This window comes from Cyprinus carpio, chromosome B10, assembly GCF_018340385.1.
Source record: "Cyprinus carpio isolate SPL01 chromosome B10, ASM1834038v1, whole genome shotgun sequence".
Classification (NCBI taxonomy): Eukaryota; Metazoa; Chordata; class Actinopteri; order Cypriniformes; family Cyprinidae; genus Cyprinus; species Cyprinus carpio.
Window position 1 is genome coordinate 1,209,831 of NC_056606.1, and position 17,666 is coordinate 1,227,496.

General features: G+C 36.7%; 1 protein-coding gene across 1 annotated transcript in view; it reads right to left on the reverse strand.

The window, feature by feature from the left end:
* The window catches only part of aldh7a1 (aldehyde dehydrogenase 7 family, member A1), a 29,537-nt gene continuing 11,871 nt past the window's right edge, over window positions 1–17,666 (reverse strand). The window contains exons 10-17 of the mRNA XM_042731955.1: window positions 15,410–15,451; window positions 15,137–15,231; window positions 14,971–15,055; window positions 5,736–5,842; window positions 2,180–2,296; window positions 2,006–2,103; window positions 1,828–1,901; window positions 1–108 (exon numbers count right to left, since the gene is read on the reverse strand). Of these exons, the coding sequence (XP_042587889.1) occupies window positions 29–108; window positions 1,828–1,901; window positions 2,006–2,103; window positions 2,180–2,296; window positions 5,736–5,842; window positions 14,971–15,055; window positions 15,137–15,231; window positions 15,410–15,451 (698 nt within the window). The 3' untranslated portion in view covers window positions 1–28. The remainder of the gene's footprint in view (window positions 109–1,827; window positions 1,902–2,005; window positions 2,104–2,179; window positions 2,297–5,735; window positions 5,843–14,970; window positions 15,056–15,136; window positions 15,232–15,409; window positions 15,452–17,666) is intronic.

A 17,666-nucleotide genomic window follows, 5' to 3' on the forward strand; every position in this document is an offset into this window, starting at 1 on the left:
TTCCTGAGGATCTGATGTAGACCGACACTCACCATGTGGATCTTCTCATGTACTGCTTCCATGAGTCACTGCCGGACTCGCGGCCGCCTCCTGTGTGTTTCTCACCTCCTGTGCAAACACAACGTTACACCGTGGACAGCACATACCACAGTTCAACTGGAAAATGAGCTGAGGCTGACAGACAAAGCTTTCAGACAGAGATACATTCCTGACATTCCTTTTCCACTGAAATTATGCTGGACCTACGAACTGCTCTCAGAAAGTCTGTTTCTCCACGGACTTGAGACCCGAGTGAAGCAGAACCAGGTGCTTTTTAGGGAATTGGAGATTATTTTGACATAACATTTAAAGAATCAGTTTAGAATCCACGATAATTCAGATTTATTAACTGATAAAAGTGTCAGGGAATTGTGCAAGTCAATTTGCACAAGCATTGCAAAGCACTTCCTGTTAGACATCCTCACTATGCAGTTCAACACATGACCAGTAGGGCTGGGTACCGAGTTCAATACTTTTTAGGTACCGACCACACTGCCTCGATACTATTGAGTATCGAAAAACGACATGTTGTTCGGTTCCAGATTTCGATACCTAAGGAGTTAACTCGTCAACGTCAGTGCTCAAACAAGTACATATCAAATGCACAAACAACACACATAAAGAACTCTCTGCGCACATACCATAGACACACACACGAGACGCGCAGAACTCTCTGCGCACATACCATAGACTGTATGAGGCGCGCGCGCACACAAACTCTCAACGCGCATATTTATATGAGACGCGAGCACACACACATAATACCTTAAAGATGTGGAAAGTCGATCAAAAGTGTGGGTACATTTCTCCAGGCTCGATGCCAACAGCACGCGATGCAGTATTTGCAGTAAAATAATTGCTGCAAAGACCGGTACCACGACAAATATGATGAAGACCTTGACAGTGCACGGAGTAAACATAAGAGCAGAAAGTTGCCCGTCTTCGACTGGTAAATGAAGAGATACCTTGTTGATCACTCTGACAGTGTTTATATTGCAATAAATAATAACTACGGAATGTACACTGCCGTTCAAAAATGTGTTGGTTAGTCAGAATTTTTTTCCAGTAAGGATGCATTAAAGTTATCAAAGGTGACATTAAAACATGTTACGTTACAAAATATTTCATTTTTAAATAAATGCTGTTCTTTTGAATTTTTTTTCTTCATAAAAGAATCATGAAAAATGTATCAGTTTTCCACAAAAATATTAAGCAGCGAACTGTTTTCATATTTCTGAAGGGTCATGTGACACTGAAGTAATGATTCTGAAAATTCAGCTTTGAAGTCACAGGAATAAATTACATTTTGAAATATATTCAAATAAGATTTTAAATTGTAATACTATTTCACAATATTACAAGTTTTACTGTATTTTTTATTAAAATAAATTCAGCTTTGGTGAGCATGAGCTCTTTATAAAACATTTTTTGTTCATTTGTGCACTGGCTAAGGAGCATGAGTCAAACTGAAAAAATAAAACCAAAGTTTTTCTGAGGTAATGTGTTCTGTAATCTTGTTAAAATGGATTTCATAAAATTGGTATCGAAAAAAGTATCGTTAGGAACTGGTATCGAAACTGAGGTATCGAAATTGGCACCGGATCGAAAGATTTTGAACAGTACCCAGCCCTAGTGCTACCCATGAACAGCCTGGAAAATCAAAAGCGTTTATTTCACTACGGCTGTGCGAGGTTATATTTATACTGATGGTTTTCTGTGCTCACACACAGACACCGTGTCTAAAGGAACCCAGGAACACCGTGTGATGAATGATGTGTAGATACGCACCAAACGCTCCTCCGATCTCTGCGCCGCTGGTTGGAATGTTGACGTTCACAATGCCACAGTCAGAGCCTTTGGGGCTATACACAAACAACTGTTACACTCTATTCAACCCACTAAACGAACTCACCAAGACCAGGACAAGTCCCTGACATGTAAACCGACAGCGCTCCCGCACACTTACCCTAACCAGCGGAACACTCGACCCATGTCTTTAGTGAAGATGCTGCTGGAGAGCCCTTGTTTCACTTCATTATTCCAGGCAAATGCTTCATCCTCTGTCTGAAACCAGTGGGGAAATTATTAATTATGTAATATAACAAAGTATGCAAAACCAGAAGGCAATAAAGCAGCCCACCTTGAATTTAAGCACGTAAAGGATAGGCACGAAGGTCTCTGTGTGAACTATGGGAGCGTCGTGTGGCAGTCCAGTGATAATGGTAGGTTCCACATAGTTACCCGGGCGATCCATAACCTGAATCAGAATTCAGTGCTCAAATTCAATACATCATCTCGGTAATGAAGGTAAAAAATGCAAAAGCTTACATTTCACAAACAGGCAATAAATACAAGAGACAAAACTGATCTTTTTCAAAGCAGCAAAATGAAACAAGGGAGTTTCCAGTGGGTGAGCTCTAGATCGTGCTAGAGCAGTGCACATGGATGCTGTCTGATTTTCCGCCTGTTGAATTAACATCTTTGAAATAAAAAAGTGAACCCAAAAAGTAACCTTTCAAACATTAAAAAGTTCAGCAATGAAACAAAATGCTTCAAGTTAAGTCATCTGACTTTGTGAGAATTAAGCAGGTGAAGCTTGAGAGAGGAACGGATCAAAAATGTAACAATCTCTGCTCTGAGGCTCTGTTTCAGTATTCCCAGCTGAGTAGATACTGTAATGTAGAAAGCAGAGCTGGTCTACATGGTGTCCAGTCATTCAGCTCTTTCTGGAGTAAATAGCATGTCCACTTGAATGAACTCAGGCCCCATTTTCTCTTGGTTTAAGATGTTTTTTCATCCAATGGATGGACATTTTACAAATGCTACAAAAAAAAGTAACACAATCTGCAGAGGGAAATGACAAAACTGGAATATAACGAACCATTTGTGAATAAAGCACCGTTTCCATCCATGTTTCCGGCCAAAGATTTGAACTAAACTTATGCACAAAACTGGAATATAACGAACCATTTGTGAATAAAGCACCGTTTCCATCCAGCGAGTCAAAGAGAACAAAATCGTCACTTCCTGGTAAACTGGCACTAAATATCACTAAGAAAACTAGGAGAAGCCACTGAATATAATAATTTTCATATATGATATAAAAGACTTGCGCCTCAGACGTAGCAGATAAAAAAATGCAGTCATTGCTTTCAGAGGTGGATGCCTGCTGTTTGGGAATGCAGTCGTGACAGTAATTATATAGAAATACTTTGACGACAGACTTGGCTCAGGCATTTCAGAACGACTAGAACAACATACAGATGCTGTGAACGAGATCGGTGCGCTGCTAGTCAAGTTATCCCATCTCACAGCACAAAGTCACATGACTTTTTCAATGTGCATGGAGGCGTTTATATGGTAAATTTGTTTCCATTATAATTTATGCACATTTTTTCTTATTGGATAAAAAGTTTATCCTACTCAAATGTGTCCATAACTTTTTAATGCACATTTTTAGAATTTACGCACATCTCGGTGTTTCCATCCAGCGTTTTTTTAATGCAATATTCCAAAATGCACATAAAAATAGGCACAAACATTAGCTGTTTCCAACCACCTGTTTTAGTTATATTGCCTCTCTTGTGTCTTTTTGGACCATGCATTACATCCTGCATACAACAGCAGAAAAACAAAGTCTGAGATCTCTGCATGGTTTAAAAACTTGGTCCCACTTTATATTAAGTGGCCTTAACTAATTTGTACTTACATCAAAAAATAAGTACAATGTACTTGTGTTCATATTGTATTGCAAATCACTTTTGCTGCTATTGAGGTGGGAAACGGGTAAAGTTAGGAATAGGTTTGGTGGTATGGGTAGGTTTAAGGTTGGGTTAAGGTGTAAGGGATGGGTTAACAGTTTAATTATAAATGTAGTTACAGAAATCAATTACATATGTAATTACATGCAGATATTTTTCAAATATAAGTACAATGTAAAAACATGTATGTACACAATAAGTGTATTGTACCAAATTATTAATTCAAATGTAAATTTATATTAGTTAAGGCCACTTAGTATAAAGTGGGACCAAAAACTGCACATGAAAATATATATCTGAGACTTTTTTATTAGAAGCATTTTTTAAAATAATTTATAGTGTGTTTCGGGCATTATTCCAATAGAAATAACTGTTGTTCTGTTGTTTCCCATCTGACAGATTACATCCCACAAATAGAATCCATCAAATACCAGTAGACACCATAATAGTTTACAATAAAGCCAATATAACTACCAGTATAAATAACCCTTAAATCCAATACATTTTCTATTGTGTTTTGGGAGGGGTTCTATTGTTTTTTTTTTTTTTTGTTTGTTTCGTTTTGTTTTTTAGCAGGGAATATTATAATGATATTACTACTTTTACAGAATTTACTTAATTACTAAATTTCACAGAAAAGATTAGTTTATTTTGTGTAAATAAAGAACTGTATTACTTCAGTCAATTTTTTAAGTATTACATAGGTTACATAGGCTGATTTATTATTTTTTAAGAATTTGGGTTTTTAAGAACAAGTGTTCTAAATGTTTTAAACACTGAGCCAGGCGCGAGTTGCCACGTTCGTGGAGACGTGCGTTGTGGAGCCACGCGCGAGTATAACCGAACATTATGAAACAGGCTGTGTGTGTGCGGCACGTGTAACGGATCCTCCGTGAGACGCGGCAGAGAGGAGCGAGTATGAGAAGCATTCAGAGAGACAGGCTGTGTGCACTCTTCTGAATTGGGAATAGTGAACATGCATTATAAACTTCTTTCAAATTAGAATCTGTTGGGGAGATAAAAGGTGGAAGATAACGTATATGTACTAATAAAAACATCTAAGAATGTATCTTATATTCTCCAGCACTGAAAGCAGAACTGATCAGGGAGCTCTTGATATGTTTTGTGACACAGCTCTTGCAAATTAACGTTACCTTTTTTGTTTGGCGTCTGTCATTTCGAAGCCAAAGTAATCTCATATTACATAAGTTTTTCTTTAGTATAAATATACAACTAACAATCACACACTCCACACACCCCGCTTGCGCTTTTTTTTTTTTTTTTTTTTTTTTTTTTTAAATGGTGGGCGTTTACGCAGTCGGCTAGAGAGTTAGCGGAAGCGGAGAACGGAGGTGGACACGATTCCTGGTCATTGAGGAATGACTGAACACATGTAACCATGTTTCACAGAGAAGTAATAGCATACAATTTTCCATCTGCTCAGAACCGCTTGCATGTATGACAGTTAGCGGAAGTTAGATAAAAGAGTTTATAATGTTTTACATTTTTAGAATGTTTTTTTTTTTTTACAAAAACGCATGGATTCACTACGGGAGGCCTTTATTCACCCCCCTGAACCATGTAAGGCCCTTATTGTTACGGATGGATGTGCTTTATTGCATGTCTTTTGGACTGCTGGAACAGAAACACCCACCCACTGCCATTACAAAGCCTGGAAGAGCCAGGACAATTTTTAATATAACTCTAGTTTGATTCGTCTGAAAGAAGAAAGTCGTATACACCTAGAATGGCTTGAGAGTGAGTAAATCATGGTCTAATTTTCATTTTGGGGTGAACTATCCCTTTAATGAGAAGCACTGATTTAGAGAAACATCATGGTCACAAATGTAGGGCAGTAACAGTCAGAAGATGCCCTGTTTCTAATGTAATAATGACAACATACTGCAACTATTTACAGTGAATGAAAAGTGTTACCTTTCCCCCACACACAAGAGTGCCGCCCTGCTGCTTTGCTTGGTCTATGGCTGCCAGATACTGCTGAACAGCCTGTTTGGTGTGCAGAGGTCCATAAAGAGTGTTTGCTGTTAACAAATGCATAAGAATTAATGCAACAGACATATAACACATTAGGTCTCATTTACTAACTGTGCATACTAGAGATGGCATTTTTCAATAAAATTGTATTTCACCAGAAAAAAAAAAAAAAAAAAAAAAAAAAGATTATTTAAATTATTTTTAATCATTTACACGGTCACCATTTAAGAGCAAGCCCATAAATATTGCACAAGCTTACATTATATACTGTTTTTTAACAAACATTCATAAACAATCAACCTTACACAATAAACACAACAAGAACATATTTTGTTAAAAATCTTATAAAAACACACTCACACACTTTTTTTTTATTTTTATTCATGAATGTGTTCGTATTTTCAAAATGTTAGCTGATACAAAAAAAAATAATAAATACACCTGCTCCCAACTAGATGTTAAGCTAGTTACGGCTGGGCATTACAGCAAGAAAATGTATCAACGTATATGAAAATGATGTGTTTCATGTTGGTATCGATAATCACTGACATTTTTATAACCTTTTTTAATTAATTTTTTTTAATTCTTTTTTTCAAGCTTTTGACATTGACAGGGTTTAAACACAGTTGGCACATCTGAGCTAATACAAAATGCCCAAGCAGCTATACATTTGCATTCTCTACAAAGTACATATTAAAGTACATAATAATAATAATAATAATAATAATAATAAAATAAAATATGCAACGTAAAATGAGCATACCAATATATTACATCACCACTGGGTAGTTATTCAGTCTTTCTATGCCAGGTTCTGTATTCCCAGCTCTAGCAGATGTGTCTCTCCCGCCCCAAGATAACTGAAGAAGGGGTCCCATATTTTATTAAATTTAAAAGGTTTATCTTTCAATGATGTTGAAAAAACTTCATATGGAACAAGGCCTTTGGCCGTGTTAATCCACTGTGCTATTGATGGGGCTTGGTCTGTTATCCAACTAACAAGTATGCATTTGTGGGCACAGTGGAGTAGGATTTGAAGAAGGTGAGCCCCTTGGAATTTGGATGGGAGGTCCTTGTCTTTGGTCCTAATTGTAATGGGCAGCGAAATATACTTTCAAGTTCCCTTAGGACGCCCATCCAGAATTGTTGTATTGTCGAATAGCTCCAGAAACAGTGGAAGAGGGTTCCTTCTAGTCTTTTACATTTATTGCAGAGGTTGGAGAATTTTGGGTTTACTTCATGTCTTTGGGCTGGAGTCACATGCAAGCGATGAACAATTTTTAATTGCATTTCCCATGCTGAGTTGTTGGCAAGATAGGAGGGCATCTCACATACGGCTTCCCAATCAGCTGTCCGAATTTCTTTCCCGAAGTCCTTTTCCCATAACACCCTGGTTTTATCTGAGTTGTCTGTGTTTGCCCTTATCAAAATAGAATAGAAAATTTTGGATCCAGATCGAGATGATGTAAGTTTATTTAATTGTTCCTCAATTGAGTATACGCAGAAACCATTTGAATAGACTTTGAGATTTTTTGTTATGAAACCTTTTGGTAAACCAAAAAGAGGTTCTTATTCAGAACATATTTTGCAGTGAATTGTTCAAAGGTCATAAGCTGTTTATTCTCCATCAGATCTCCTATGACATGTATTCCTTTGTCTTTCACATGTATTAGGGCATAATTCATCCCCGGGTGGAAATCTGGGTTGTTATGCAAGGGTGTGAGTAGTGAAAGGTGGGAATCGAACCCTTCTGTTTTGCGTACTAATCTCCATATTTTACTCATATTTTAAAGTTCTGTTTTTTGAGCGACAAATATAGTAAATTCCGTAAAGAGGGATTGGCCCGAGGGTTGTGGATTCTGCACTGACCCAAGTTGAGTTTGGATCATTCAAGTGCCATTCAAGGGATGCTGCTTCTGTGGATTGTTTTAAGAGACTTCTTAAGACACATCTTTTTACTCAAGCTTTAAAACATTGTTTGAATTTTGTATGTATGGTAGAAGATTTGCATGTGAAAGCTGTGAAAGCATTATAAATAAAATGTATTATTATTATTATTATTCCAGTGTAAAACGAAGTTGGGCAGCAAGCTGATATAGCTTAATGTCCGGGGCCGCTAGACCTCCACATCTGCTCAAAAGTGTTAAGAAGCTGTATCTCAGTCTAGGTCTTTTTTCCGCCAAATAAAGGAAATAATGGAGCCACGCAACTGTTTAAGTGCTTTGTTAGGAATGAGAACTGGTAGCATTTGAAATGGGTATAGAAGGCGGGGAAAAATATTCATTTTGACCAGGTGGACACGACCTAAGGATAAAGGAAGAGATCACCAGATCTGATCTGATTTTAGTTAAAATAGGGACAAAATTGCTTTTATATAGACTTTCCAGCCTCGGTGTAATCTTTATGCCCAAATACACAAAGCCTGCAGGAGACCATTTAAATGGGTGTGAGACTGTAAGGTTGTGGGAGTGTGATTTACTTAACGGCATTGCTTCTGACTTTGAAAGATTTATTTTATACCCAGAGAAGCAAAAAAAAAAATAAAATCAATAAAAAATGGAATTGATTTTGATTGTTTTGGAGAGACAAGGTAAATTAATGTTGTCATCCGTGTACAGCGAGATATTATACGTTTTCTCTTCCAATCTAAGTCCTTCAATGGATGGGTTGTCACTAATGGCCGCAGCCAGCGGTTCAATAGTCAGTACGAACAGCAGTGGCGACATTGGGTATCCTAGTCTGGTACCACGTGCTAAAGTAAACTTAGGGGATTTAAGACCATTAGTAATGACTCTCGCAGTGGGGGAATCCTAACCCATTTCATAAATGCATCACCCAAGTTAAATTTAGAGAGTACAGAGAATAAATATGGCCATTCGACCCTATCGAATGCCTTCTCAGCATCTAATGAGATGACTAATCCAGAACTTGCATACTGATTTGAATACTGAATTATGTTAAAAAGCCTTCTGATATAATGAGCTGAGGATCTGCCTTCGACAAAGCCTGTCTGGTCAGGATTAATTAATTTGGGAAGAATTGATTCATGCCGAGTGGCTAATATCTTCGCCACAATTTTTGTGTCCACATTAAGCAGAGAAACAGGGCGATAAGAACCACACTCCTCAGGGCATTTGCCTTTTTTTTTAGAAAAACACATATGTTGGCTTCTGTCATGGAGTCAGGAAGCCTATCAGAATCAAATGAATACTGTATCATTTCATGCATTAGGCTCCCTAGCTCCATTTTAAATTTCTGAAAAAATTTCACTGTAAACCCATCGGGCCCTGGTGCTTTTCCTTTGGGAAGGCTATTAATACAATTCAAAATTTCACTAAGTTCAATTGGTTTGTTTAGCATCTGTCTTTGCTCCTCAGTTGATTCATGTAAATTTAGGTTTGCAAGAAATTTATTTATATTATCACCAGAAAAAAAGGCCTGACTGGGATGAATAAAGCCTCTTATAAAATGCCATAAAGATTTTGTTAATTACTTTGTTATCGAAGGGGTCATGAAACCTACTGTTTCAGCACGGGTTAGTACACACCACAGTTTTAAAAAAGGCTAAAAAAGTGGGCGTGGTGCGCAGCGGTCCGAGGAGGGAAGGAGGCAAGAGGAGGAAGAAGAGGGGAGACAGACAGTTTCATTTCACTCCTATCGAGTTAAAAACACAAATAAATGCACAGACATTTGCACTCTGCATCGAAAACATATATGTGAACGCACTGTTGCAGCACCTCTGAGAACTTTTAAGGCTTATTTTCTGTGGCGTTTATATAAGCCTTTTTGTGGAAAAACGGTTATGGTCACCAGTAAATGAATCGTGTTGGTGCTCGAACTCTTATTACAGAACAAAAACAAACACTCTTCTTCAATCCATGAACGTTTTCTCTCAGTCAGTGTGTGCGATGTCATGTCACAGTATGAAACGTCTGTCATAGCGAATCAACACATGGCGGTTGTGAATAATTAAGCGAAGCGTCTTCTCATAGGATAAGAACATGCAGTCTCGTGAATAATTTAATAGACACCGACGCGGTCATCGATGTACTATAGTCCACTGCCACGTCACAAATTGTGACGTCATCACACGATGTAGATTTAAACCCGGAAGATGAAAAATTAGGCGCAAAAAAGCTTAAAATTAACCACGTTTTCCCAACCAGTTAAAATTATCGGATGGCTAACATTGTCTTCTATGAGGTGGCAAACATAAACACCTCTGCTAAAATCTCATAAAAACAAAGTAGTCTTGGGGTTTCATGAACCCTTTAACTTACTTTCGTTATCGTGATGGCACTTGCCTTCTTTATCTTTGATACTGGATATGACCTGGGCTTGATGGATCGGTCTCCGCAATAAATTGGCTAGATATATGTTAGGTTTATTGGCAAATTCATACAATCCGCTGTCTAGCAAAGAACACAGATTGTTCAGGTCTTTATTTGTAAGAATTGCTTCTCTGGGATGCAGAGCTCACCAAACATCTACCAGACCAAATTTCTTTCACACATCTCATTCAGAGCTTGTTGCTCTGTTTTGAAGTGCTTTTGGCATCATTAATGGTAAACATTTTGTCAGGTTTTTGGTAGTAGTGTGCAATTAAAATTCACCAGCAATTACCTATTTTTCACATTGCCATTCAGCAAACTTGAAAAAAACCCTGCGTAATTTGTTGGACTGCATAGGGGGGATATAGACATTCATAAGGGTAATGGGTTGTCCAGCTAGTGTAGCTTTAAGCAGTGATAACCATCCTGATTTTTATCGGAATAACTAGGTATTAAATTGATCTGATAGTACCGGTTATACATTTATTTACAAGATGACTCACTGTCTGTTAAGTGTGTCTCCTGCAGATAACCACACACCTCTCCAACCCAACATACTCACTCAATCTGACAAAGCGTCACTCTCTGCAGAAAAGCGTAACACCTAAATAGTTCTCTTGTTGAAATTTTTGTTCTGATTCTTTTTTAAAACATAATTTAGTATGTAAAAAAAAATTATTTTTTTTACTGGATTTTTAACACCCAAAGAGCAACCAAAAACATAAAAAATTTTAAAACAAAGAGCAATAGAATTTTTTAAAATGTTTTAAATGTAACCACTGTATTTTTAATTTACCAAATTTATTAAGACAGACAACAAATTATTTTTTGTTTTAAGTCAAACACAAAATAAAATTTAAACAATTTCCTTTCTTATGCTTTATGTGCAGATTTAGGACATTTTAAGGAAACTTTTGTCATGTCACCTGTAACTTATGCACCCACTTATATTAATCTAACTTCGTAAATAAAACAAAATCAAGCTCATTAAATTGTTTATTCAATGCAATGAAGTAACAACCGTCTATAACAAAAATGTGCATAATGTCTAAATTTACATATATTAATCTAACTTCGTATATCGCATAAATAATTATGAATAAAACGGCATCATGTATTTATGCATAGCTTAAGTCAAGTCAAGTCACCTTTATTTATATAGCGCTTTAAACAAAAAAGTTTGCGTCAAAGCAACTGAACAACATTAAATTAGGAAAACAGTGTGTCAATAATGCAAAATGACAGTTAAAGGGCAGTTCATCCATTGACAGATTCAGAGTGATGTCATTATTGCAGCTCAGTTCAGTTTTACCCTTATGATTCAGGGTTGGGGGACGTTCCATCCACTAGGGGGTAAAGTTGAGTCTTAGTTTTGTGGCACACACCACTTATCCCTTGTGTTTAAGCAAAATGGAATGATGTTTTTGGTGACAAATCTTATTTTTACATATATTTGGGGAAAATGCTTTGAAAATTTTCTAAAACTCAAAAATACACTGTGGGGCAAATTCACTACCTTTCGTTATGTTCGTGGATGAAAAACATCCACTAAATTAAACTGCTGTAAAAATTTATCAGATAAATAGCATAAATCTAATTGATTTTTGCATATACATCTAATAAAATCAACCTCATTGTCCTGATCAAAAACTACCAAATGTTTAAAAAAAATCCAAGAAGTTTTAGACTCTTTAAATTACCAAACAGTCATAAATGATGTCACTGATTTTAGGAAAAAAACAAAAAAAAAAAAAAATGACTTATTTTCAATACAAAAAAGTGATTGTGGACTGGATTCTTTTTTTACCTTTTATGCACGGTCTTGGGCAGCGTCAAAGATTAGTAACAACATTGGCTTTGATGCATGTTAGTTTTTTGTGCAGCATTACTGATTTAAATTTTTTGCATCCATTTATTGTTCGTGGCTATTTTTGCACCATTGAATTCCATATAACGACATTTTTTGATTGCAAAGCCATGACAGAGTATATGGACATAATCAGGCCTTCTTGATGGTTGGTGGTTTTCCCCAGTGTTGGTAAAGGGGTAAAATTTGTTATTTTTACAGTTGATCACTAAGTGGGACCATTTACCCTTTAGGGCGAGGTCGAGGTCCTGTTGGGGGTACAGGAATGTTTGTTTTGGTGCTTCCTTCATTCTCAAACATCAACATCATTTGGCAAAATTCCCGAAATAATTAGTGTACCTTTAAATCTATGGCCAAAATAAGGCCAATTTATCTCTTTTTGCATTTATACTGCAGCCAAGCCTGAGAAGGAATCCAAAGATCCCATGGCATTCCTGTACATGTAAATCACAGTCGTAATTCATGTTTTAATTGTGAATGAGCGTAAACGTGCCCTATTTATGAATGACTGGAATTCATTAACATACACGTTAAACTATCAAATCTGAGGTTTATAATGCCTTTGTAAGGTAAGGTTACTCCCAATTTACTGATATACAAGTGAGAGTGTGTGCAAGGCTAGTGAGTGGTGTGTATGTATTCAGAATTAAGTGAAAAAAAAGTGAAGTGACAAACCAGCCAAAGTATGGTGACCCAGGACTCAGAATTGGTGCTCTGCATTTAACCCATCCAAAGTGCAACACAGTGACAGCACCGCAGTGGGGCTTAGGAGTCAAACTCTCTAACATGGCTAGGCCACGACTTCCCTTATAATTATATATATATATATTATAGATATATATTATTTGATATATATATATATATATATATATATATATATATATACACTTACACACAAAATATACAGTGGTGTGAAAAAGTGATGGCCCCCCTTTCTTTTTTTTGTATGTTTGTCACACTTTAATGTTTCCGATCATCAAACAAATGTAAATATTAGTCAAATATAACACAAGTTAACACAACATGCAGTTTTTAAATGAAGGTTTTTTTATTATTAAGGGAAAACAAAATCCAAAACTACATGGGACTCTGTGCCAAAGTGTTTGCCCCCTAAACCTAATAACTGGTTGGGCCTCCCTTAGCAGCAAACAACTGCAATCAAGCGTTTGTGGTAACTTGCCAATGAGTCTGTTACAGCGCTGTGGAGGAATGTTGGTCCACTCATCTATGCAGAATTGTTGTAATTCAGCCACATTGGAGGGTTTTCCAGCATGAACCGCCTTTTTAAGGTCATGCCACAGCATCTCAGTATGATTCAGGTCAGGACTTTGACTAGGCCACTCCAAAGTCTTCATTTAGTTTTTCTTCAGCCATTCAGAGGTGGACTTGCAGGTGTGTTTTGGATCATTGTCCTGCTGCAGAACCCAAGTTCTCTTCAGCTTGAGGTCACGAACAGATGGCCGGACATTCTCCTTCAGGATTTTTTGGTAAACAGCAGAATTCATGGTTCCATTATCACAGCAAGTCTTCCAGGTCCTGAAGCAGCAAAACAACCCCATAACATTACACTACCACCACCATATTTTACTGCTGGTATGATCTTCTTTTTCTGAAATGCAGTGTTACTTTTACACCAGACTTAATGGGACACACACCTTCCACAAAGTTCAACTTTTGTCTCGTCAGTCCACAGAGTATTTTCCCAAAAGTCTTGGGGATCATCAAGATGTTTTCTGGCAAAACTGAGACGAGTCTTTATGTTATTTTTGCTCAGCAGTGGTCTTTCGTCTTGAACTCTGCCATGCAGACTATTTTTGCCCAGTCTCTTTCTTACGGTGGAGTCATGAACACTGACCTTAACTGAGGCGAGTGAGGCCTGCAGGTCTGTGGATGTTGTTGTGGGGTCTTTTATGACCTCTTGGATGAGTCGTCGCTGTGCTCTTGGGGTAATTTTGGTCGGCCGGTCACTCCTGGGAAGGTTCTCCACTGCTCCATGTTTTTGTAATTTGTTATCATGGTTGCTGAATCCCAAAGCTTTAGAAATGACTTTATAACCCTTTTCCAGACTGATAGATCTCAATCACTTTCTTTCTCATTTGTTTCTGAATTTCTTTGGATCTCGGCATGATGTCTAGCTTTTGAGGATCTTTTGGTCTTCTTCACTTTCTCAGACAGGTCCTATTTAAGAGATTTCTTGATTGAGAACAGGTGTGGCGGTAATCAGTTCTGGGTGTGACTGGAGAAATTGAATTCAGGTGTGATAAACCACAGTTTTAACAAACACTTCTTCCCACAGGACCATGTAGTTTTGGATTTTGTTTTTAATAAAAAATAAAAATTTTGTTAATAATAAAAACCTTCATTTAAAAACTGCATTTTGTGTTTACTTGTGTTATCTTTGACTAATATTTAAATTTGTTTGATGATCTGAAACATTACAGTGTGACAAACATGCAAAAAAATAAGAAATCAGGAAGGAGGGCCAACACTTTTTCAAACCACTGTTTGTGTGTGTGTGTTACTCTGTGTGTGTGTGTGTGTGTATATATATATATATATATATATACATACATACATATACACACACACACACTTATTTTTTATTTATTTTTTTCCAACTGATGTTGAAATTAAAGACTTGTTTTCTGAATGATCTTTATCTAGTTTAATTTCATAGTCAAAAACCTGTCAGAACATGTTTTTAGAGGTTTTTTTTGGATCTCAATTACAAGACAATGACTGATCTGTTCATACCTCTAGTTATTTGCACCTCACAAAAAAAAAAAAAAAAAAAAAAAAAAAAAAAGTATTTTGTGCTAAAAAATACCTAAAGCTAAGTTTTAATGTACACACACACTAACACACACACATGCACGTACAAATTTGTGCAAAAAAAAAAACTGTTCCTGTGCATGTAAATACAAACTGTCCATGCAATTATCAGTGATGGAGACCCATGATTCTCTACTGAACTTACGGTCCCAGGGGTCCCCGATGCGGATCTGCTTGTAAGCTTTAGCGATCCTCTCCACAACATCGTCATGTACACTTTCATGCAGCATCTAATCCAACAAGAAATCACATGAATAACAATCAGACTGAAACCTGTCTGGTTAAACTTATCTTTAGCACACTATACTAACCAATCGTCTGGTAGTAGTGCAGCGCTGGCCAGCAGTTCCCACAGAGGCAAAGACAGCAGACGGCACGACCAGATTAAGATCAGCATCCTCAAACACTGGGGAAAAACATTCTGCAATGACTTTGTGTACTATATTAAACATTGAAAGGCTTGTGGATTATTTTCATTACATTAACTAATTGTTGCAGCCCTACAGTTTCAGTTAGAATAACTTAAAAGACTAATACATTTAATTCAAAGAGAAGACCCTTTCAGTAAATAAAATGCAACAAACCTATGATGGCATTATTTCCTCCCAACTCCAGCAGCTGACGACCTGTATAAAATCAAAATAATTACTCTAAAAATCATCACTTAAGTTAAATCAGTAACCAAAACAATGTTCTATGGTTGTCCTGATGACTACATTTCAGGATTCAATTCTCATACCTACGGCTGGGTGATTTGGCCAGAAATTTTTCATATCCGTTGACAAAGAAAATTATCATGATAAATGTCAAATCTGTTTTTCTTTTTAAATTTTAAAGGTAGGTTTTTGCTCCTGGGGAAAAGTTATAGAAACCAGACAGTTGACTGTGGTTTTATCATAAGAACAAGACAAACAAATCTGTGCTGAATATTGAGGATCTGTGGACTGAAAAGCCTTCTAATTAAATCGCTGTCACTCTGTGTCTCTTGTTCTTCTGTGTCAGTGTTGGTGAGAATATCAGCGTTGTTAAATAACTAAGACAATGGTGGTTTGTGTCGGAGATGTCTGCTTCTCACTGGATCTCATAACACTGTGTGATTGAGAAGCCAGCGAGTAAACGCATTTGCTCTGAACTCACGCTGGTGTCTTTGAGCGCAGTTCAAACAAGTAGCTCTGTTTTGTTCCACTTTTGGCACATTTGCTGTTTAATGTTTCTCATATGCAACAGATATGGCAGCACTTATCAGTTGGTTTCAGTAAATTTGTTGTTAGCATCAGTCCAAAATAATGACTTTATTCAACAGTTCCTCTCCTCCGTCTCTCCAAATCAGCACAGAATTGCCAAAATGGCGCTACGCTGATGTGGAGAGACACAGAGGAGAGGAACTCTTGAATAAAGTCATTATTTTTGTTGTCTTCATGTACAAAAAGTATTCTTGTCTCTTCATAATGTTACGGTTGAACCACTGATGACAGATGGACTATTTTGACAATGTTTTTCATACTTTCCTGGACCTTGACACTGTTATTTACTTGCCAGTCTGTGGGACAGTCACAAGCCTCCCTGTTTTCATCCAAAATATCTTAAATTGTGTTTCGAAGACGAACAAAGCTTTTATGGGTTTGGAATGACATGAGGGTAAGTGATTAATGACAACATTTTCATTTTGGGATGGAGTATCCCTTTAATACTTTAAGAAATGTTTCAAATGACAAAATATTTGTCTTTTAAATCACAAAAAGTAAAACAATGCAGTAGTATTTTGAAATGTTTTAACTAGGGATGCACGATAAATATCAGCACGTTGTACCATTGTTTTACTGACAAGCTACGCAAAACATACACATAATAGGATCGCCGTTTTGCGCAACTTGTTAGTGAACAACGGCTCTGTGTAGTAAATGCTGCTCCACGTGAAAGCATGCATGTGTAGAGATTTACCGCTGATTACAGAACCGGCTTTACTGAAGAGGTGCGCATTAATATTGTGCCGATATTTATCGTGCATCCCTAGTTTTAACTAATATAGTGCTTAACTAATGATTATTTTGCTAATCAAGTAATCTCATATTTTTTAGTAATACAAAAAGAACTAAGTGGACAAACAGGCTTTAATATGACTATATTTATATATAAAGTAACGATGAGGCAATAATAATTGGCCTCAAATAAAGTATCAAAACCAAGTACATGGTTTTATTGAACAACACTGTTAAATACATATTATAATATGCCTATATCATAACAAATACCTGCAGAGGGCGCCAACGGCCTGGTGACGTTTCATGTGATTCAACTACGTTTAATTTTAATATTTAACCACATGCAAAGTCAGAAACTTTTATTTTGAAATTGCGATGTACAATAAATTGCATATTTAGAAATATGTTGATGTATTCTCCTGTGTTGGCATAGGTTTAAATGATTTACGTTACAAATCGAGTAAGTTTTCCCAGATGAACGCTGCAGAGGAAGAGTTTACCCCGTTCACACATACAGTCTTTACTGGTAAATTACCGTTAAGAGATCAAGTATGATGAGGACCTTTTCTAAAATCCCGGTAAATCTGTTCTGGCAATCATATCATTCTCATGGAGATAAGATGATTACTCTGAGCTGTTTACTAAGCTCCGCTGCTTTTTTAAATATATTTTCTATGTAAATAAGACGCTAGATGTAAATCTTTGACCAAAATTTTTTCAGTGTGTGGTGCTTGAGACCCAGGCTTCTTTTCCATTCATCAGATAATCCGTGTCTCATGTTTATAAGAGCAAAAACTTCTGATTGGCTAGTAATGTTAGTTTGTTTGAGAGTGAAAGCTGTGTTCCTTCTAATACATTG